The sequence below is a fragment of the Oryx dammah genome, unplaced genomic scaffold (genome assembly GCF_014754425.2).
Source record: "Oryx dammah isolate SB20612 unplaced genomic scaffold, SCBI_Odam_1.1 HiC_scaffold_24, whole genome shotgun sequence".
Taxonomy (NCBI): Eukaryota; Metazoa; Chordata; class Mammalia; order Artiodactyla; family Bovidae; genus Oryx; species Oryx dammah.
The window spans coordinates 16,194,986-16,219,057 of NW_024070208.1; the positions used below are offsets into that span (position 1 = coordinate 16,194,986).

The 24,072-nt window shown below is 39.8% G+C and overlaps 1 protein-coding gene across 5 annotated transcripts in view; it reads right to left on the bottom strand.

Annotated features, from left to right (window-relative positions):
- Nucleotides 1–24,072, bottom strand: part of ZC3H13 (zinc finger CCCH-type containing 13) — a 107,819-nt gene that overhangs the window by 11,474 nt on the left and 72,273 nt on the right. For all 5 annotated transcript variants that reach the window (XM_040267233.1, XM_040267232.1, XM_040267229.1 and 2 more), the window contains exons 11-15: nucleotides 12,589–12,780; nucleotides 7,564–8,119; nucleotides 4,268–4,371; nucleotides 2,722–3,900; nucleotides 1,564–2,082 (exon numbers count right to left, since the gene is read on the bottom strand). In XM_040267233.1, coding sequence (XP_040123167.1) covers nucleotides 1,564–2,082; nucleotides 2,722–3,900; nucleotides 4,268–4,371; nucleotides 7,564–8,119; nucleotides 12,589–12,780 — 2,550 coding nt within the window. The remainder of the gene's footprint in view (nucleotides 1–1,563; nucleotides 2,083–2,721; nucleotides 3,901–4,267; nucleotides 4,372–7,563; nucleotides 8,120–12,588; nucleotides 12,781–24,072) is intronic.

Genomic DNA, 24,072 nt, shown 5'->3' on the forward strand with positions numbered 1-24,072 from the left:
AATAATTTTCTACTCTATTAATTTCTGTACTAATCTCCTCATACCCCCACCAATTCACTTCTAAACAATTTTAACAACTTTATTATACCAATATACATCTAAACATAAATGCAAATAAAAGGGTTTTTAACTTTTCAAGCTTATTAAACTATCCTACTTTAAGTGGGTAAAGTTTTTCATTTCACTTCTAAATCTCCATGCTACATTATCCATGATCACAACCAATGAATGGTATATTTTAGGGATGAAGGGCACAAATTCCAATCACAGGGGAGTGATTATAATGATTAGTTCAAATTACATTCAATTATACCCCAAGGTTGTACCTCCGATAGTACTATGGCTCACAAATTGACACTACTGAAATTCAAATTTTAGATAAAAATGAATGTGATGACCACTGAGGTAGAAACGTTTTTGTCAAGTAGAAAAAAATATGTTAACAGTTTGGTGTACTGAAATATATCTAACCAAATAACCAAAAGATACAAGGATGTTTATAGTTTTAAAAGAATGTGAACAACTTTATTCTGGGACTAGTGCTACAATACAGCAAATAAAAGGAATGTAAAATATTGCTGCTCATGTACTAAGCATCCAAGAAGTTTCTTGGGGGCTTAAAGTGGAAAGGGCACATAAGCGCTGGTATCAGAATTGGACAGTTCATGGAGGCAGAATTTCCAGGAGCATTCTCAGGGGAGGCCATTACTATTGCTACCCTGGGCTATAATTCACCACAGAATAAGACGTAGGACAGGTATGGACAGGCAGGACAGATTTTCATGCATCAGCTATTTATTGTGTCCTTGCTAGAGGCTTGAAGATAAAGAAATAAAAACCTATGGTGCCTAACAAAGGAGTACAATATAATGGGGAGAGAACCACGGAAAAATAATTTACAATATGGTGCAGAGATGCTAGTAAAGATGTATAAACAAGGTGCTTTGGCAATTTTAAAGAGCACCTTTAGCAGAGACGGTTTCACAGAGGAAATAATGTATAAACTGGGACTTGCTGTTTGAGTAAGAAGAGATAGAAGGGAAAAAGTCTGTCAGGCAATGGGAAGAGCAGGCTCAGAGAAGGCTTGAGGAGGGAGACCATCCAGAGAACAGAGGTGAGTCAGTTTGTACAGCAGGCTTGGGGTGAAGGATGGACAACGGAGGGCTACACAGTGGAGGCTGGCTCTGACTGGGTAAAAGGGGGTAGGTGGCCTTCTCACAGTCCCTCATTCTAGGAGCTGGGAGTCAGTTTTAATAAGGGACCTGAGCATCCTCAGATTTTACTACCTGTGGCAGGCTCTGGAACTCATTCCTGCAGATACTGAGAGACTGAAAGATGACTATAATTTTATCTCATTTAGGCTTATCAGAACCAAGTCTACCTTAAAAGTACTAACAGGTACAAGTTTTTTAAGTATCACAGGCCTTTTCCTTATAAAATCTATTTTCCCTAAAACAATGGAGTCAATAATCATATCAGATGACCCCTCAAAAGGAAGTACTGGTTTCCTATGAGATTTGAGATGAAACGGGGGAGAGAAACACGGAAAGGAGTGACACTCACCTTCCACACTCTCAGTCCTCTCAGCCCTACTTGTATCTTCAAATCCCGGCACAGATCCCAGATCTTTATCCAGCCTTTCTTTATCCAAAGCTCCAGAGTCTCGGGAACCGCCTTCTAGGTCTCTGTCATGCTCACTCTCCAGTTTGACTTCACTGCGTCTTACAGACTCTCCTTGAGAACCCTCAAAGGCTCTGTCCCTGTCCCTCTCCCGGTCCCTTTCCAGGGCATCGGAGAGTACTCTCTCCCTCTCCCTGTCCAAATCTCTCCTTTTGTCCCGTTCCCTCTCCCGCTCCCGCAGCCGATCCCGGTCCCTACTCCGGGGCCAATCTTTATCGGCATCCCGCTCCCAGTCTCTCTGCCGGACGTCCCTCCTTTCTCGCTCCCGCTCTCTCTCGTGCTCATAACGGTCGCGCTCTTGAAGCCTCTCTCTGCTGTCAAACGACCCCGATCTTGAATGGACCTGTCGATCTGACTCAGGAGAACTTCTTCTGGAACTATGGCTTCTTGAATCCTGGCGATCTAAAATCAATGTACCATATACAAAGACTTAACACATGATAAATTAAAACTTAGTTTCTCTTTTTCAGTACTTATTTTAAATTATCCAAAGAACTCATCTTAAGGAAAAAATTCATCTCAAAGAAAAACATCCACCACTCTTCAGTAGTGTCAAATATGCAAAAAGCATGTTTGTTTCCTTATTTCCACTATAACCACAAAAGACCTTTAAAGAAATATGTAAAAATAAGTAAGCATTAACAGAACTGACCATTTCATTATGTACCTTCTCCTCTCCCCCTACCTCATTTACGCAGTCAACAGAAAAAAAGCACTGGTTGCAAGAAGCAGAACCAGGTTAAAATTTTTAGGCATCAACAGAGAATCTGAACATGTAAGTGCTTTCCACCAAGATATACTAATATGCTGGTGTTAAACTGAGTGACGTCACTGAATGTACCTCTACTCTACTGGTATTAATGTGATAATAGGTAACATCATGGTGGGATGGCTAAGCTTTTTAAGCTCCTCGAAAAAAATTAAGGCAGTGTATAAACAACTTAGCATTTACTTTAAAATTATAATTCGAACAAAACATAAAAATGTACAAAATACACTCACATAAGAAACACTGGTTAGGTTACAATTTGTTTTTATTACCTGAGGAAGTACTTCGACTAGGTTCTCCGCGCTTTAGCTGATCAATCCTGGATTTTCTCTCTCCTGTGATTTCCAGACTTTTAGTTTTTTCTCTGTCTCTTGAGCCACTATGCAGCACTCTCTTTCGGCCGTTCTGGTCATCCCCACTTCGATGAGCAGAGTCGTTGGATGGGGAGCGGAGACGGCCAGATGTGTGACTGCGATTGCTCCGGTTGCTGCCCAGGCTGCTGCTCCGCTTCTGATCCACTGGCTTGCGATGCGGTGCGTCTTCTATAGTAACATGAGGCGCCTCTACCTTTTCCGCTCGTGTTCGGTGGCACTTCCTATGGGAGTCTTCACTGGTAAAAGATGTGTTGGTGGTGAGGAGGACGGAGGTGGAAATGGTGGTGGTCGATGTGCTGAAGGCCGTGGCAGGGGTGGCCGCGGTAGCAGACAGAGGAGGCGGGGGAGGAGGGAGAGAAGACGGCGAAGGGGTCCTTCCAGGGGTGGCGGCAGTGGCAGCATGCTCTGGCTCCGTCAGATCCGTGCGGTCAGGCACGTCCTCATCAGACCAGTCACTGAACGCTGTATCCTCTTTCTTCTGAGGGTCCTCCAGAGCGCCATCCTTATCACTGGGCATGTCAGCTGGCTCCTCTTTGGCTGTGATAGGCGGAGTCCTCGGGCCTCTTTTCTTCTTACTCTGCTGCACCGTTTCTTCATCAGAGATGTCAGAATCACCTCTGGACCTCTTACGCTTCTTTTCAACACTTTTCTTCTTCTGTCCTTTTTTTGGTGAAAATACTTGACCATCTTCAGACGCTATCTCTGTGTTACCCCTCCCCATTCCAACATCATCATCTCTCTTTCTCTTGATAGGCTTCTTCTGAATCTTTGCTTTTCTTTTGCTCTCCTCATAAGCTCCATCAGAGGTGTCTCGATCTTCGGATGGGTGGTGTCCTGTCAGGTCTTGTGAACGAGTTCTAGAGCTCTCTGTTATTTCTGTCTGTTCTCTCTGCTTATCTACAGAAGAAACTTTCTCTTTGAAATCTTGCTCTTCATAGCGCCTTGAACTTTCTTTTCTTTCTGGTTTACGATCGTCTTCTCTCCATCTACCCTGCCTGTCTTCTGTAAGGTGTGATGGACTAAGAGAACGTGATTCTTGAGGTCGAACAACCTGGCTCAAGAGTCTGTGTTTTTCATCTAGACCAAAAGATAAAAGTCATCAGACTTTCATCATGTTAACAATACTGCGTGTTACCTATAAGTAACAAACCAGCGTCTCCCTTTTCATTTTAAAAGTTTAAAAATAACAATAATTTCAGTAAAAACCGAAGTACGGCTTTACTACAACTAGTAGGAAATGACAAGTGCCACTGTGGTAAAACGACTACATATTTCAAACACATACTTGTTTTTAAGTCGCAATGTGATATATTCAGAAGCAGCAGAGCAAGTAAAAATTTTGAATCTTAATTCATCATTCCCTACTGATGTAAAAGAATTGTCTCAAATGAATTGGTTACAAATGAGTCTGACTCTAGAAACAGGGAACACAGATTCTGCTTACTTTTATCATCCCCACTGTTGTAGGCATCACTGTCAGGAGAATGCTCTCGCCGGCGCTTAGGTGACTGACGAGGGCTAGGACTCCCTTCATTTCTGTAGCGCTTCCTAAATCAGACAAACATAATTTGTAAGATTTCAGGGGATGAAAAAGATTCCTTTACTTTTTTTTTTTAAACTATTATTTCTTACTATAACTAGAATATATAATTGTAGGATAACAATACTATCAGAGCTATCTGTATCATACAAAGGGCATTTATTTAGCATCTTTAACAAAATTCTTCATTTGTTGAGACTTAACGATTGTTGACTTAAAATACATGGCACCATCTCTGCTTTTTTCACCATACATGTAGAATCACTGAAATTCACCAGGTTTAATTACCGTAAAGTGGTAACACAGCAGAGGATTCAACTCTACTAAAACTTATTCATCAGTTTTACTGTTTTATGATATAGAAATACCTTTTGTTGGAAAGCCAAATGAGAAAACCTAGTATTAGCGTTGGGGTCAAATAAGACTTGAGTTCAACTTTCAGTCATGTTACTTATTATGCAATTTTAGATAAATTCCTTGAAGTCATTCTTAGCTTTTTCATCTGAATATAGATGAAAAATGGGGGTTCATCTCATAAAACTGCAGTGAGGAATAAATTTGTTATGTCATAAGCCCAGTGCCTGTCATGTTGTGGGCACACTGGTAAAAACTGGTTCTAACTCACCTCTTAGAACTAAGTCATCTACTTAATGACAAATTAATAAAATAATTCATATGTTCACTATTTTTTACTCTTTAGTTAAACTTTAGATGACTAGTGTTCTGTATCTCTGGATACTTGAGTTATTCTAGTGTTTTCCTATATTTTCACTGAATTTTGACCACTTTTTTTTTTTAAACAAATACTGTTTATAAATACTATGGCCAGAAGTTGAGTAACACTGTAGCACATGGGTACACGTACCTCCTTGATGGCTCATTTATACAGATGAGCAACCAGGCAGAAAATGAGGCCCCAGATGTAGTATGACACCTGACAGGCCCAAGCTTGTAACAATTCCTTATCTAAAGCTCCTGCCATCATCAGGTAGTCTATTTCCCCATCCTCTGAATCTGGGCTAACCCAGTGACTTACTATGTATGACAAGAGGATGTGGTGAAAATGACACTGTGTAAGTCTGGAGATTTAGGACTCAACAGGCCTTTCAGCTTCTGCTTTTGCCTTCTTGGTATGTGTCTACTATCATATGCAAAAACAGAGTTTAGATTATTAGAGGAAAAGAGGTCAAGATGCCCTAAGCAACAACCAGCACCAATCGCCAGACATGTAAGGAAGGCCATTTGGGGTCATTCAGACCTAGTTGACCTGCTAGATTGACTGGAGAAACAGAGTGATCCTACATGAGACCAGCAGAAGAGCCACTCTGCTGAGCTGAGTCAAACTGCCAACCCACAGAATCATGACCAAATAAATGGTGGTGGTTTTAAACTTCCACCATGACAATATACTGAGATGACAATAGATAAAACATCAAGATATTTATCTCATATACCAAGTTACTTTATTGAGTAGCTGACTACTAAATTTCTGGGCCCCTTGTCAATGGTTGGAATATTTAACCATGACAAGCTCCTAGAAATACTGTACTTTGAGATTAGAAGCATGAAAAATACAATCAAAGCATAGGACTAAAAAATAACAAATATTTCAGAATTTTAATTTTAGAAGATAGAGAGTTAAAGAGGCCAGAGGAAAGAGAAATAATACATATTTTGTGCCTTCATGTGTTAAAGGTAATATCTGAATTTTATGTTTAATATGAGATTTTTCTTTTAATGTGGAGTGAGGGAAGCCATAGAGTGAACTATAGAAAACCACGGCTACAGACTGAAGGGAAGGCAAGACCTAATGGAAGAAGCCTCCATTTCTGTGGTATGATGTTTGTCTATAACCAAAATCCATAACAGCAATGATGAAAATACCTAAAGCAGAGAATGTATTCACCACGAGGCAAATGAGCTAGTAGGGGCAAAGAAACTGAAGCTATATAAATGATTTTCAGTTTGTCTTAACAAATTTAACTGTATCCTCTATTATAGTTGGCATTAAAAGAAAAAAAAAAAAAAAGGCCTTTAATTCGGATGTTCAGTTTTAGGTCTGTAAAACCTCAAAACTGACCAATCAGAGTCTGGGATTCTAGTGGCTATAGTGATTGGCTTAGCTCTCTTGTTTACTCCTCAATTGAAGGCTATAACTGAGCTGACAGGTATAACCCTGGGGTCATCCTAGCCATCATTTGGGGAAAAGCTTTCTAAGTCTAAAACTAATACATAAGAAAATAGTGCAGAAATACCATTCTTGATGCTTTGAGAATCTGAGTATAATCACATCAGAACAAATAAAAACCCTGGACTTCCCACATACCTGAGCAAATAAAGTTTTTGGTATTAAAAAAAAAAAGTGAGAGTAAGAGAGAAAAGAAGAGAAAATGCCCTCGGTATATAACAACAACACATCTTTTTACTGCAGTAACCTTTGTAATGCCATGGACTGTAGCCCGCCAGGCTCCTCTGTCCATGAGATTTCTCAGGCAATACTGGAGTGTGTTGCCATTTCCTTCTCCAGGGGATCTTCCCAACCCAGGGATCTAACTCACATATCTTGCTTGGCAGGCAGGTTCTTTACCACTGATCCATCTGGGAAGCCCGTACTAAACAAAACAACAACAACAACTATAACTCCACAGTCCAGAGAGGACCTCTCTCTCTCTCATCTTCTTCCACCGAAGAAGTTCCAGAAGTTTCTCAGTTCTAAGACATTATGAATGCTTCTGCAGCCTTCAGGCGGTGATTCTAAACTTCTAAGTACACAAAACTCATAAAGGACTATCAGCAACAGGACAAGCATTATGTCCTGGTGATAAGCCAACTCTATTAACTTGTTATACAGTGGATATGAAGGGATGAGATACAAATCCACTGGTTTTACCACTGTTAGGTTGGATTCCTGTTAAAATCAATTCTCCAGCAGTCAAACCAATGTGCCATCAAAAATGGCTGCAGTCAACCAGTAAACAGAAATTATTAACTGTAGCCGCTGGATACAGAAATAAAAGAATGAGAAAACTGTTACTTTTTCCCCGACAATTCAAAAGATGTTGCTTGCCAAGTATAGATAATAAAACTGAGATACACGAAAACGCAGAGAGGAAAAAGAATGAACAGGGTATTGGGGGCCTTTGAGAAACTTAATGTACGGGACTTTCTGAATTATAAAGGCCTGGCTCGCGGTCACTTACTTGGACTTTCTCTCCTCGTGGCTGTCTCTGGGGTTCCGGTCTTCTCGGACGTCTTCCCGCTTTTCCCTGCGGTCCTCGCGAGCCTTCTCCTTGTCCTCCCACTCCCTCTGGCGCTCGCGCTCGCGCTCCCTCTCCCTCGCTCTCTCCCGCTCGCGCTCCCGCTCCCGCTCGCGCTCCCTCTCCCGCTCGCGCTCGCGCTCCCTCTCTTCGCGCTCGCGCTCTTTCTCCCGCTCGCGCTCCCTCTCTCTCTCCCTCTCTCTGTCGTGCTCCCGGTCTCGCTCTCGCTCCCGGTCTCTCTCCTTCTCTCTTTCTCGCTCGCGCTCGCGCTCGCGCTCCCGCGCCCGCTCTCTTTCCAGTTCTCTCTCTTTCTCTCTCTCCCGGTCCCTCTCCCGCTCGCGCTCCCTCTCCCGCTCGCGCTCCCGTTCCCGTTCTCTCTCCCTAGCCCTTTCGTCTCTTCTATCATCCGTTCTGTCTACTCTTCGTTCCTCTCTTCTTTCATCACGCTCAAGCTCGTCATTCCTTCCCTGATGCCGAATTGGTGAGCTTGGTCTTTGATCTACAATGAAAATCAAGTTTCATCAGTGATTACTTTGACAAATTAAAGCTATTATATTGTTAAGACAGTATGGCAAATCTTAAATTTTATCTGTGTACAGGGTCACACTGGCAACAAATATAAATCAGGTACTATATTTACGTTTAATCATCCAAATAATCACCACTAGATGTTTAAAAACATTCTTTTCTTAAAGGTAACTTTTATTTGCCCTCTAACTACTGCGTTTTCTGTTCCCATCAACCCCGCTCCCACCTCCCGCTGGTCCGCCTTTCATCTTTCTCTGCGTGCTCCCTACCGTGCCTCCAGCCCACTGCTCCAACCCACTTTCTGCCATCTCTACCCTTCACCTCTGATCTTCTCTGTCCCCCCAGCAGGCCCTGAGAACACTGGTGGCAAAGGATAGGGGCAGCAGGAGGTGTAGAACATAGGAGCTGAAGGAAAAAAATTTCCCTCGTCACACCTCTAATTTCAGGCCGGAAATATATACACAAAGTGTAGCTACTATGTGAGGAAAATATAGAACAAAACATCTGTCAGTATTTGTTGCTGCGATATCAATTTATCATAAACTAGAATATTAAGGGTACTGATGCTTAGCAATCTTGAAATAAATATAAAAAGTTTATTAGTGATCTATATTTATAAATAACTACTAATAAACTGAAAACCTTAATCATATAATTACTCAGATGAAGAGGTGTTTTCTTAAAATGTTAATGATAACCTCATCAAATTTATATATATATTTTTAATACATGAATCATATAAACACAGACTGAATGCATGCTGCCCAATATGCCCAGTTGAGCAAGAAATTAGTCTGGGATCAAAAAATGTCTAAGAAAATGGCATGAACCTTTCCACAGAGATAGCCATTTTTGAAAAGCAGGTCACTGTGCCTGGATCTAGGCTACTACAATGTCTCTATTTTCACACTACAAAGTAATGTTTACTAGTTAGTCATAAAGGTCCTAATACAATATGGCCAACAGGGTTTGTACATGAAATCTCCAGCATCAACTTATTAAGCAGAATAATTTTAGGTATTTGTAGGGAAGGGGTCAGTATAGTAATCTGAATTTCCTTTCTTATCACAGATAAAAGAGGTAAGAATTATCCATGCTTATTCTTTAGAGGTTATATATCAAGCTATGAAAGTTCACAGAATTTTAAAACTGAAAGAAAACTAAACTCTGTCTACCCTCCCTTTCCTCTTTTTCTTCTTAGAATTTATGGTCCAAAAGTTGATTTATCAAAGTCACAAAAATGGTAAATACATGAGGCTCTCAGGACTAGAAGTCAGTTCCCTTACACTACGCCCCCCTTTTTTTTTACTTTTGCTGAAATCAATTTAAATTTAAAACGGTTCCATGTACTATACTCTAGTTCCTAGAAACCTATATACTCAAGTCTTTGTCTGAATTTCTGGTTTGGGGGTCATACTAATGTCACAAAGATTACAAAACAACCTGAAACAAATTGAATACTGTAATTTATAGCAATTCATACTTGAAATTTATGATTATAGCAATGTTAGGGAATAGACTCCTTTATTCAGGCAAGCTTTTTCTGACAAATGAAAACTCTCATCTTCCCAACCACATTGACAAAGTTCCATACGTCAAAGAAAATGGAAAGGAACATCACTTAATACATCTCATCTTCTGTATCCTTCCCCAAAAATGTGTTTTTCAAAGATATACCTCTCTTCACATATTTCCTTACTTTTTAATGAATGGCATGTCACTCATGAAACCCATTCTGAGTTTTCCAAGTCCCACTGTATTCAGGTACCATAAATTTCACTCTCAAAATATTTCTTTTTTCCATTTCCTCTCTCAATTCCTACAATTCATATTATTAACTCAGACTTTGGTCAGTTCTTGGATGCCCATGTTATCAGTGGTCTAATGTTGTCTTTGGTCTTTTCGTAGACTCTAATGCTTTTATTTTTATTGATGAAAACTATTTTTTTCCCCAACTGCTTAAAAAAAAAAAAAGGCTGTTTAAAAGTACTTATTATAAGCAGTGAAAAAGGCAATTAAATCCACATTTATTAGGCCATTTACAACATGGTCTATGGTCTCTCACCCATCCTTTTTCCTAGCTTCTTTCGCTTCCTTCCAATTGTAGCACACCTCTGCTCCATCCTCATGATTCTTTACTCTCCAAAGTGTATGTTTTTTCAGTCCTATGTGTCTGCACATGCTAGACTCTCTCCCTGACAGTGTTTCTTCCATGGTTCCTTCTAGCCAACTCCTATTCATCCCTCGGGCCCTAATTCAGATGTCTCTTCTTCAGGATGCTTTTGTGGATTGCCTCAGAATTCTAGGTGCATCTTTGTCTTTTCACAGGACTTCACACAGTAGTAGTATTTATCATATCTGACTGTCTACCCTAATCAGCCTGTGAAGAAAATTCCTGAGCACAAGAACAAGGTCCTGAGCACATCCCTACCTCTGACCTCTATCCATCTCCCTTTGCTCATCATACTCTAGTCACCCTTTGCTCACCATACTTTAGTCACACTGATCTTCTTTCAAATTCTAGGACATATGAAGTTATTTCCCATCTCAGAGAATTGGCACATATTCTTTTCTCTGCATATAATGTTTTTACCCTCAATACCTACAATGCTAGCTTCTTTCCTTGCATTTATGCCTCTGCATATATGTCATCTCAAATTTTTCATAAGCACACTTTTTAAGGAAAGTAGGTCCCACTCATCCTTTATTTCCATCTGGATCTGCTGTATGTTTCCTTGATAGCATCCACCAATCATTTCTTTCTTCAGGGGGCATATCGTCCCTTTTATAAAGTTCTATAAGTGCAAGAACTGTTGTACTCCCAAAACCCAGCAAAGTGCAGGGATACTCAATAATCATTTGTAGAATATATAATCAAAAGTATATTTCTATTTCAATTGTACAACTGATATTTACTGAGGTACTTATAGTAAAATAAAATAGAAACAACAGGACATGTAGTCAGAAAACCTACAGTTTGAATTTTAGCTTTAGAACTTTATTCTCTCCCAATGAAAAGAATCATTACCCTTCTCTTGGCCCAAATCTCCTAAATTATAAACACAGATTTCCTTATCATACCTAAGCTCACAGATATTGAAAGATAAAAGGATTAAAAACATACATTTTCTGACTTAATACTGTAAAGAATATTAAGCCAGAGAGTATATAAAGAGCAACTTTCAAAGTTCTTAGTAACTCAATACATATGTGGACTGAAACCAAATGTTACACTGAATTCAGGCATGAGATGAGAAAAATCTGAGAGGGACATCAAACTAGAAAAAAAGAGAAAAAGTAAGATATTAAAAAAGCATTATCAGGACACAGTGTTAGATTAAAGAAAATAAAGACTGGTGAATCAGAGTTTGGGAAGAAATAATTTCAGGCATTAACACAGATCATATCAACTCCAGCCTCATCTGTAACTAAGGAAATCATACACATCTTTCAACCCAAACACACTAAGCTTGCTATAACAAACTCAACTCAGCAGCGCACATCTATGTCTCTGATCACACCTATGCTCTCAAAAGTACAAGCTGTCTTAGTGTCTTCGCTCTCCTCTTATTCCTACCCATATCAAGATGAGTGTTGCCTTATATATAAAACAGCCCACTCTGAAGCATCAACACTCAGTGCCCTACTCTGTCAGGTCTTATATGACGTTAACTTCAGCATTATAGCAAACCTTATTTTAGTAACTAGGCAAAGTTAGTAAGACCTTCATAAGGTCACAGATGCTCAAAGGCCTAACACGTACTGACAATAAAAGCTTGTTTAAGAAAGTACTTATAACCCTTCTCAACTGCTTTCTAGTATCTTGCTTCAATACTGATTTAAGAGGTCTTCTAGTAGAGTAACAGAAAATTTTTAGCTTAGCTTAAAATATACAAGAATATAAAGTTAGCTAAACTAAGTATTACATATTCTCAGGAAGGAACACAAATAAACTGTTTCTCCAGACAGCCCCTAACCCTATCATCACTGCCTTTGTCTTGTTCCTCCCTGGCAGTCCTTACAAGTCTGTGTATCACAGTTAGTGAGTGAGTGAGTGGTCAGGACACTCAGATGAGAAGCTATCTCCTGAATCAGAAATACCTGAAACAGCACCCAAGCACCTATGTTTTTTAAAACACTGTGAGCTGTTTGGTTAAGGTAAGAGACATACAGCAAGGCACCTCAACTCTTGCAGTATGCAAGTACCTACTAATTCAGTACCTGCTCTGTTACCAAGTGAGTACTGGTAGCCAGTTATTTAGATAATCTCTACTAAACTAAGTAAAAAAAGATTATATGAATAAATAGCTTAAAGTGAGCCAACAAACAAAAGTCTTAAAAGATATTTTATGTTAAAAAGTAAACTGATAATGGTTGGAAAAAACTACAATTCTCCCAATCACTGTTCGTGACTATTTAATAGTATCTCAGTTAACAAACCTCTCTCTCTGTTGTCGCGACGGTCTCTCTCCCCGTGTCTTCTCTCAAAGGAAGAATCTCTTGCTTGCTCTCTGTTGTCTCTCTCAGGGTATCTGTCTCTTTCAGGATAGCTGCTTCGCGTCTCCCAGCTGTCATGATAGTTGCTACTACTACTGTGACTATCAATCTGAGAACCTCTTGTGCCTCGACTTCCTAAACAAACGATATTCACACATTTAACACATACACTTCATTCAACAAGTTGTCAGTCACAATCCTTCCTCCCCCAAAACATATAAAGATGTGTAGGTGTTGTTTGGTGAGTTTTTATATTTGAAAGTGTGGTAATCTTTGTTGAAAATGATATTATACGCTGGATTAGAATACTCAAAGTGTCTGATGACTGACTTGAGTAAGCTTAAGTCCTCATTTTCCCTTCCTATAAAAAAAGGACACATAATGAAATCATAAAGCAAACAGACTCATTTCAATTAAGCCAAAAAACAATGGAACAAAAAATAAAAACTATTAATGCATATCTAAATTACAGAAATACCATAAAAACATTTAAAATATGAATTATGGATATATCACATTGACTACACTTTATAATGAAAATATTCTAACATAGAACCAAGGTACTTTGTTGACAGGAGGTGATATCTGAAAATTTTCATTTAAAAAATTGGGAAATGAATGTTCACAGTAGCTTTGTTATAACCCCAACCGTAAAGTACCCAATTGTCTTTCAATGGGTGAAAGGCTAAACAAACTGTGGTACATCCAGATCATAGAATATTATAAGTTACAAACTACTGATACACGCAATTACTTGGAAACTTAAGGAAATTCTGCTAGTGAAAAAGCCAATCTCAATAGGATGCACACAGCAGGATTCAGTTTATGGAATACTTGTGAAATAATAATTACAAGATGATAGACATATTAGCGGTGGCCAGGGGTCAAGGACAGGGAGGGGATTTGAATGTGGCCACAAGGGGATAACAAAGGGAGTCCTGTGACGATACAGTTGAGGATCCTGATTGTGGTGACAGTAATGCAAGACTACAGAGTCACTATGGAAAATATTGAATAGTATAGAAGTTCATAAAAAAAATTACAGAACTACTACCTGATCCAGCAGTTCCACTTCTGGGTACAGAGCCAGAGAAACTGAAATTAGGATCTGAAAGAGATATCTGTACTCCCCTATCTGTATTCCCAGGTTCACTGCAACATTATTCACAACAGCCAAGACAGAAACAACCTAAATGCCCAATGATAGATGAACGCGGAAAAAATGTCATATATACATAGAATACTTTGGCCACCTGATATGAAGAGCCGACTCATTGGAAAAGACCCTGATGCTGGGAAAGACTGAAGGCAGGAGGAGAAGGGGACGACAGAGGATGAGATGGTTGGATGGCATCACTGACTCAATGGACATGAGTTTGACCAAGCTCCAAGAGACGATGAAACCTGGCACGCTGCAGTTCATGGGGTCACAAAGAGTCAAATATGACTCAGCGACTGGACAACAACAGATATATATATATATATATATATATATATATAATGGATTTGTTTTTATTGTTTTTAGTCACAAAGTGGTGTCTGACTCTTTTGCAACTCCATGGAATAGAGCCTGCCAGGCTCCTCTGTCCATGGGATTTCCCAGGCAAGAAGATGGAATAGGTTGCCATTTCCTTCTCCAAGTGATCTTCCCGACCCAGGGATGGAAACTGCATTTTCTGCATTGGCAGGTGGATTCTTTACCCGAGTCACCTGGGAAGCCCTATGAAGGATTATTCACCCTTTAAAAAGAATACAGTCCTGCCATTTGCAACAACATGGAAGACACTTTGCTAAGTGAGATAAGTCAGACAGAGAAGGACAAATGCTACATGATACCACTTATATGTGGAAACTAAAATAGTCACACTCATTGAATCAGAGAGTAGATGGAATGGTTTTACCAAGGGGCTGGTGAGAGGGGGAACATGGAGGACTAGTCAAGGGGTACAAAAATTTCAGTAGTACAAGATGAGTAAGTCACAGAGATCTCCTGTACAGCATGGTGTCTACAGTCAATAATACTCTATTGGAAACTCAAAAATCTGGTAAGAGGACAGATCCTGTATCAACAGCATTCTCATCACACACACACACACACACACACACACATAACAACAGAGTAAGAGGAAACTTTCACATGTTAACGGCACAGATTGTGGTGGTGCTTTCAAGGGTATACACTTATCTCCAAGCTTATTAAGTTGTATATGTTAACTGTGTATAGATTTCTGTATGGCAATCATACCTCAGTAAAGTGATTTAAAAAAATTGCATAGAGCTACACACACATCTTACAGGTAACAGGTTTTGAGCACTGAAAGAATTATAGTATAATTCTAAATACTTTAATTGGGATGTTTTAATAATCAAAATATATATAAAGACTATTTTAATAATTAAAGACTAGAGAAAGAAATTTTTAAAAGACTACAAATGAGCTACATATAACATCAAGGAATGAAAAGGTAAATGTCAGATAGATGCTAAGAGAAAATTGGTTAAAAAAAAAAAGTCACGTCTGAGGATACAACTCAGAAAATGAAAGAGAGAAACAGAGATGGAAAACCTGAAAGTTAAGAATCAAGGAGAACACAATGGGAAGACTGAACAAATGTCTGAAAGTGAAAGTAAAGTTACTCAGTTGTGTCTGCCTCTTTGCGACCTCATGTCCATGAGATTCTCCAGGCAAGAATACTGGAGTGGGCTGCCATTTCCTTTTCCAGAGGATCTTCCCAACATAGGGATCAAACCCAGGTCTCCCACACTGCAGGCAGACACTTCACTGTCTGAGCCACGAGGGGCTCAAACATATATCTAATTATATGCTAAGATAATAAAGATTGAAAGGATAGAATAAGCTATATCATACAGATGCTAACCAAAAGAAATCTGTGAGTCAGGTAATCTTTTTTAGACAAAAAGATAATATTCAGGATGAAGAGGATCATTCTGTAACAATAAAAGGAATAATTTGCCTTACATGTACCTATGAGCAAAGCCTCAAAATATTCAAAGCAAAACTTGATCAAATCACACAAAAATCAACAAATTCAAAATAATAATGGAAGATTCAGCTCACATCTCTGTTAAGATAGAAAAAGCAGACTAGAAAGAAAATTAAATGTAGATTTGAAAGCATGATTAACAAACCTGACCTCAGAGACACACTTTACATACTTTGAAACCATTACAAGCACATGCAGAATACATGAAAACTGACTGATGAGCCACAAAATAAGTCCTAACAAAAAAAAAATGCCAAAAAACTGAGTTCAAACAGTCTCCTCCAATAACGACTATAATTGAGGGTAGGGGACTGTGTGGGTCACAATAAACTGCGGAAAATTCTGAAAGAGATGGGAATACCAGACCACCTGACCTGCCTCTTGAGAAACCTATATGCAGGTCAGGAAGCAACAGTTAGAACTGGACATGGAACAACAGACTGGTTCCAAATAAGAAAAGGAGTATGTCAAGGCTGTATATTGTCATCCTGCTCATTTAACTTATATGCAGAATACATCATGAGAAACACTGGGCTGGAAGAAGCACAAGCTGGAATCAAGATTGCCGGGAGAAATATCAATAACCTCAGATATGCAGATGACACCACCCTTATGGCAGAAAGTGAAGAGGAACTAAAAAGCCTCTTGATGAAAGTGAAAGAGAAGAGTGAAAACGTTGGCTTAAAGCTCAACATTCAGAAAATGAAGACTGGCATCTGGTCTCATCACTTCATGGGAAATAGATGGGGAAACAGTGGAAACAGTGTCAGACTTTATTTTGGGGGGCTCCAAAATCACTGCAGAAGGTGACTGCAGCCATGAAATTAAAAGACGCTTGCTCCTTGGAAGGAAAGTTATGACCAACCTAGATAGCATATTCAAAAGCAGAGACATTACTTTGCCAACAAAGGTCCATCTAGTCCAGGCTATGGTTTTTCCAGTGGTCATGTATGGGTGTGAGAGTTGGACTGTGAAGAAAGCTGAGCATCGAAGAACTGATGCTTTTGAACTATGGTGTTGGAGAAGACTCTTGAGAGTCCGTTGGACTGCAAGGAGATCCAACCAGTCCATTCTAAAGATCAGCCCTGGGTGTTCCTTGGAAGGAATGATGCTAAAGCTGAAACTCCAGTACTTTGGCCACCTCATGCAAAGAGTTGACTCATTGGAAAAGACTCTGATGCTGGGAGGGATTGGGGGCAGGAGGAGAAGGGGATGACAGAGGACGAGATGGCTGGATGGCATCACCGACTCAATGGACAAGAGTCTGGGTGAACTCCGGGAGTTGGTGATGGACAGGGAGGCCTGGCGTGCTACAATTCATAGTGTTATGAAGAGTTGGACATGACTGAGCGACTGAACTGAACTGAACTGAGAGGATTTATTTTAAAAAGCATGATTGGAAATTTAAAATCCTATTTCTACACAACTCATGAGTCAAAGAAAAAAACCATGCCAAACTTCAGAAAGTGTTTAGAACAGATAAATATAATCAGACTGTCAAAGAACAGGTAAATGCTCATTTATACATAAACTGTTCTCTTTTAGAAAAGAGGAAAAACAGAAGCAACACTTTCCAACACATTTTGATCTCCAAACCAAACAAAGACAATATTAAAAAATAAAACCTATGCAATGGTATGCTGGCTCCAAACAGCAACCAGTGTGCTTCTCTTCTCATCCTTACACTGAGTGGCATTGTTAGCAGCTCAAAATCTGCTATGGTAGGAGTAATTTATACTATAGAAACTGGCATAAGGTACAAGCCAGGGCTTTCTTCCTGAAGAGTAAGTTGTTAAATATTTACACTCATACACTAATTATATGGCAACCTCAATTATAAAAAAAGATTTTATATCAAAATTAAATTTTAACAAACCTATTTTGGAACTTTTAAAAGAAATGAAATGTAAATTTATTTTAGAAATGCAAGAATAGTTCTGAAAGTGAAAGTGTTAGTTGCTCAATTGTGTCCGACTCTTTGCAATCCCATGGACTGCAGTCCACCAGGTTCCTGTGTCCATGGGATTCTCCAGGCAAGAATACTGGATGCCACTTTCTACTCCAGGGGATCTTCCCGACCCAGGGATCGAACTCGGGTCTCCTGCATTGCAGATGGTTTCTTTATCATCTGAGCCACCAGGAAAACCTATTTAGAAGAATAGTTGTAAATTTAAAAAAAACTAACATAATTAACAAGGTAAAAGAGACTGACTATATGATCTTCTCAAGATACAAAGAAACAGGCACGACAGAAGCTGCCAGCTAAGTTAGGAAAATAGGAGATACCCTTTGCCGGTAGCTTAGCTGTAAGAACTCTCCTGACAACGTAGGAGCCACAGGAGACGCAGGTTCGATCCCTGGGTCGGGAAGATCCCCTGGAGGAGGGCATGGCAACCCACACCAGTATTCTGGCCTGGAGAATCCCATGGTCAGAGGAGTCTGGCTGGCTATAGCCCCTGAGACTGCAAAGAGTTGGACACGACTGAAGCGACTTGGCACACACGCACACACCCTTAACACAATAAAAAGCATCTGCAAGTGGAAAAGAACTCCCCTGCCAAGGGAGAAGACTAGGGTTCGATTCCTGGGTTGGGAGGATTCCCTGGATAAGGAAATGGCAACCCACTTCAGTATCCTTACCTGGGAAAAGGAAACCCCACAAACAGAGGAACCTGGAGGGCTATATAGTCCAGGGAACTGCAAAGAGTTGGACACAACTTAGCAACTAAACAGACAACAAAAATCTACAAACACCACCGCTTAACGGTGAAATGTCAGCAGTAATTCCTAAAATCTGAAACAAAGCAAGGAAGCCCATTATACCACTTGCAGTCAAAAATGCATTGAAACAGCTGCTCAGCAGTTTACTGACAACGAATAAATATTACTCAGAAAGAAGAGCCAAATATGTTTATTCCCGGACATAAATGTTTAAGAGAATCTAATTATATCTACCAAGAAAATACAGCAACATCATAATGTAAGATGAATATAAAAAATTTAATTAACATTCCATACACCAGCAATAAGCATCAGAAAATGTTTTAAAATATATCATTTGGTGTGCCTGTATGCATTCACTTAAGCACTATTAAAAACCAAAAAAAAAAGTCACTTCAGTGATGTCCAACTAAGGACCATAGCCTGCCAGGCTCCTCTGTCCATCAGAGTCTACAGACAGGAATACTGGAGTGCTTTGCTGTACCCTTCTCCAGGGGATCTTCTCAACCCAGGAACGAATCCATGTCTCTCAAGTCTCCTAAACTGGAGGCAAGTTCTTTACCACTAACGCCTCCTGGGAAGCTCAAACATAAAGGATTTAATAATTTACAGCATACCTTACGATATACACTATGCACCAAAAGGAGGATGTGGCTGTTTACCAAGCTGACTGATATGTAACTATCTCCAAGATATTTTAAAGGGAAAACAGCAAGTACAGAATATATAGTTTTTTTAATAAAAAATTATTAAAAATTATATTTGTAAAATCAGAAGAGAAAGTGAATAAACATACATATTTGCTTGTATAGAATGTTCTTCAGTTCAGTTGCTCAGTCGTATCCGACTCTTTGCGACCCCACGAATCGCAGCACGCCAGGCCTCCCTGTCCATCACTCCCAGAGTTCACTCAGACTCATGTCCATTGAGTCAGTGATGCCATCCAGCCATCTCATCCTTGGTTGTCCCCTTCCCCTCACGCCCCCAAATCCCTCCCAGCATCAGAATCTTTTCCAATGAGTCAACTCTTTGCATGAGGTGGCCAAAGTACTGGAGTTTCAGCTTTAGCATCATTCCTTCCAAAGAACACCCAGGGCTGATCTCCTTCAGAATGGATTGGCTGGATCTCCTTACACTCCAAGGGACTCTCAAGAGTCTTCTCCAACACCACACTTCAAAAGTATCAATTCTTCGGCACTTAGCCTTCTTCACAGTCCAACTCTCACATCTATACATGACCACTGGAAAAACCATAGCCTTGACTAGACGGACCTTAGTCAGCAAAGTAATGTGTCTCTGCTTTTGAATATGCTATCTAGGTTGGTCATAACTTTCCTTCCAAGGAGTAAGCGTCTTTTAATTTCATGGCTGCAATCACCATCTGCAGTGATTTTGGAGCCCCAAAAAATAAAGTCTGACACTATTTCCACTGTTGCCGCATCTATTTCCTATGAAGTGATGGGACCGGATGCCATGATCTTAGCTTTCTGAATGTTGAGCTTTAAGCCAATTTTTTTACTCTCCACTTTCACTTTCATCAAGAGGCTTTTTAGTTCCTCTTCACTTTCTGCCATATGGGTGGTGTCATCTGCATATCTGAGGTTATTGATATTTCTCCTGGCAATCTTGATTCCAGCTTGTGTTTCTTCCAGCCCAGTGTTTCTCATGATGTACTCTGTATAGAAGTTAAATAAGCAGGGTGACAATATACAGCCTTGACATACTCCTTTTCTTATTTGGAACCAGTCTGTTGTTTCGTGTCCAGTTCTAACTGTTGCTTCCTGACCTGCATACAGATTTCTCAAGAGGCAGGTCAGGTGGTCTGGTATTGCCATCTCTTTCAGAATTTTCCACAGTTTATTGTGATCCACACAGTCAAAGGCTGTGGCATAGTCAATAAAGCAGAAATAGATGTTTTTCTGGAACTCTCTCTTGCTTTTTCCATGATCCAGCGGATGTTGGCCATTTGATCTCTGGTTCCTCTGCCTTTTCTAAAACCAGCTTGAACATCAGGAAGTTCACGGTTCACATATTGCTGAAGCCTGGCTTGGAGAATTTTGAGCATTACTTTACTAGCGTGTGAGATGAGTGCAATTGTGCGGTAGTTTGAGCATTCTTTGGCATTGCCTTTCTTTGGAATTGGAATGAAAACTGACCTTTTCCAGTCCTGTGGCCACTGCTGAGTTTTCCAAATTTGCTGGCATATTGAGTGCAGCACTTTCACAGCATCATCGTTCAGGATTTGAAATGGCTTAACTGGAATGCTATCACCTCCACTAGCTTTTTCGTAGTGATGCTTCCTAAGGCCCACTTGACTTCACATTCCAGGATGTCTGGCTCTAGATGAGTGATCACACCATCGTGATTATCTGGGTCGTGAAGATCTTTTTTGTACAGTTCTTCTGTGTATTCTTGCCACCTCTTAATATCTTCTGCTTCTGTTAGGTCCATACCATTTCTGTCTTTTATCAAGCCCATCTTTGCATGAAATGTTCCCTTGGTATCTTGAATTTTCTTGAAGAGATCTCTAGTCTTTCCCATTCTGTTGTTTTCCTCTATTTCTTTGCATTGATTGCTGAAGAAGGCTTTCTTATCTCTTCTTGCTGTTCTTTGGAACTCTGCATTCAGATGCTTATATCTGTCCTTTTCTCCTTTGTTTTTCGCCTCTCTTCTTTTCACAGCTGTTTGTAAGGCCTCCCTAGACAGCCATTTTGCTTTTTTGCATTCCTTTCCCATGAGGATGGTCTTTATCCTTGTCTCCTGCACAATGTCACGAACCTCATTCCATAGTTCATCAGGCACTCTATCTATCAGATCTAGGCCCTTAAATCTATTTCTTACTTCCACTGTATAATCGTAAGGGATTTGATTTAGGTCATACCTGAATGGTCTAGCAGTTTTCCCTACTTTCTTCAATTTAAGTCTGAATTTGGTAATAAATCCGCTGAATACATACAAAACTGGCTAGGATCAGGTCAGGAACAGAGGGGAGGCTTTCACTATATATCTTTTCATAGCTCTGAATTTCTGCACCATGTCAACGCATTATTAAAAAGAGAATCTTTTGGAGAAGGAAATGGCAACCCACTCCAGTACTCTTGCCTGGAAAATCCCATGGACAGAGGAGATGGTAGGCTACAGTCCATGGGGTTGCAAAAAGTTGGACACGACTGAGCAACTTCACTTTCACTTTTGACCAAAGTAACTACATCCCTATGGAAGAGAAAGACAAGAGGTGTCAAAGCGTTTGAGTTTCTCCTGCCCTGTATCTTCCTCTTCTGAAGCCAATGCTATATCCAATAGAAAGAACATACGGAATTTGAGAGTTAATGAAATCTTGGTTTATTTCTCCTTCTGTATACTCCATAATCCCCTGAGTAATGATGGCATCTCACTCCAGTACTCTTGCCTGGAAAATCCCATGGACAGAGGAGCCTGGTAGGCTGCGGTCCATGGGGTCTCGAAGAGTTGGACATGACTGAGCTACTTCCCTTTCACTTCACTTTCATGCATTGGAGAAGGAAATGGCAACCTACTCCAGTGTTCTTGCCTGGAGAATCCCAGGGATGGAGGAGCCTGGTGGGCTGCTGTCTATGGGGTCACACAGAGTCGGAGACAACTGAAGTGACTTAGCAGCAGCAGCAGCAATGCCTTATTTGGGGCTTCCCTTGAGGCTCAGATAGTAAAGAATCTACCTGCAATGTGGAAGATGCGCGTTCAATCCCTGTGTTGGGAAGATCCCCTAGAGAAGGAATGGCAACCTAATCCAGTATTCTTGCATGGAGAATTCCAGGGACAGAAGAGGCTGGTGGGCTACAGTCCATGAGGTCACACACAATCAGACACAACTGAGAGACTAACACACACACACACATACACACACACACACACACAGTAGTTTAAAAGTCAAGTGGGAGGCTTGATTCATTACTGGTATACTGGCTGGGGCTAAACCACAAGGCTAATGACCCGGGTCACAGAAAATTACCATAATGTCTTATTTATCATTTGTAAATTCTAAGGCAAAATGTTGTTAAGGACTTCAAACTTGTCACTGATTTGGCATCAATCAGTTATTAACTTTTTGTAAATTTCTAAATAAAAGCAAAATAAAAGCAGATCTACCCTGTGGGACCTCCAGAACAGAAACCCAGAAGCATCTGCTTGGTATCCACGTGCTGATACATATGTGATTTTAAATAGAGTTCTTTAAGAAAAGAAAATGTTGAGGTTGCCGCTAATGAAAATATATACTGTGGTGCTAAAATTCCACCTATAAACTATTCTTTTGTTTATTCACTAGAGTTTGGGTTAGGATAATTCTGACATAAATGAAAAGTCTACTGTTTAAACAGAATTTATAATACTCTATTGCTTCTAGCTAATACCCTATAATTACCATTCAGTGTGAGTTTTTTGGTACATATGTATCAGTGCATAACAAATTTTTATATTTTATAAGCCAAATAAAATACATGTTTAAAAAAAAAAAAGAGAGAATTAAAAAAAAAAACCATTTACAATGGCAACCAAAATAGAAGTTACCCAGGAATAAAACATGCACAAGACCTTAAAAGAAAAAGTTATTAATCAATAAATTTAATGTATTTGAAGTAAAAATCCAACAGTTTTTTCATGAAGCTTTAAAAAAATTCATTTTTAAAAGACAGCCTTCAGAATGGGAGAAAATAACAGCAAATGAAGCATCTGGCAAAGAATCTCAAAAATATACAAGCAATTCCTGCAGCTCAATTCCAGAAAAATAAATGACCCAATCAAAAAATGGGCCAAAGAACTAAACAGACATTTCTCCAAAGAAGACATACAGATGGCTAACAAACACATGAAAAGATGCTCAACATCACTCATTATCAGAGAAATGCAAATCAAAACCACAATGAGGTACCATTTCACACCAGTCAGAATGGCTGCTATACAAAAGTCTACAAACAATAAATGCTGGAGAGGGTGTGGAGAAAAGGGAACCCTCTTACACTCTTGGTGGGAATGCAAACTAGTATAGCCACTATGGAGAACAGTGTAGAGTCCTTAAAACACTGGAAATAGAACTACCACATGACCCAGCAATCCCACTGCTGGGCATACACACCAAGGAAACCAGAATTGAGAGAGACACGTGTACCCCAATGTACATCGCAGCACTGTTTATAATAGCCAGGACATGGAAGCAACCTAGATGTCCATCAGCAGACGAATGGATAAGAAAGCTGTGGTACATATACACAATGGAGTATTACGCAGCCATTAAAAGGATACATTTGAATCCGTTCTAATGAGGTGGATAAAACTGGAGCCTATTATACAGACTGAAGTAAGCCAGAAAGGAAAGCACCAATACAATATACTAATGCATATATATGGAATTTAGAAAGATGGTAATGATAACCCTGTATGTGAGACAGCAAAAGAGACACAGATATATGGAACAGTCTTTTGGACTCTGTGGGAGACGGTGAGGGTGGGAAGATTTGGGAAAATGGCATTGAAACATGTATAATTATCATATGTGAAACAGATCACCAGTCCAGGTTCAATGCATGAAACAGGCTGCTCAGGGCTGGTGCAATGGGATGACCCAGAGGGATGAGATGGGGAGGGAGGTGGGAAGGGGGTTCAGGATGGGGAACAGATGTACACCCGTGGTGGATTCATGTCAATGTATGGCAAAACCAATACAACA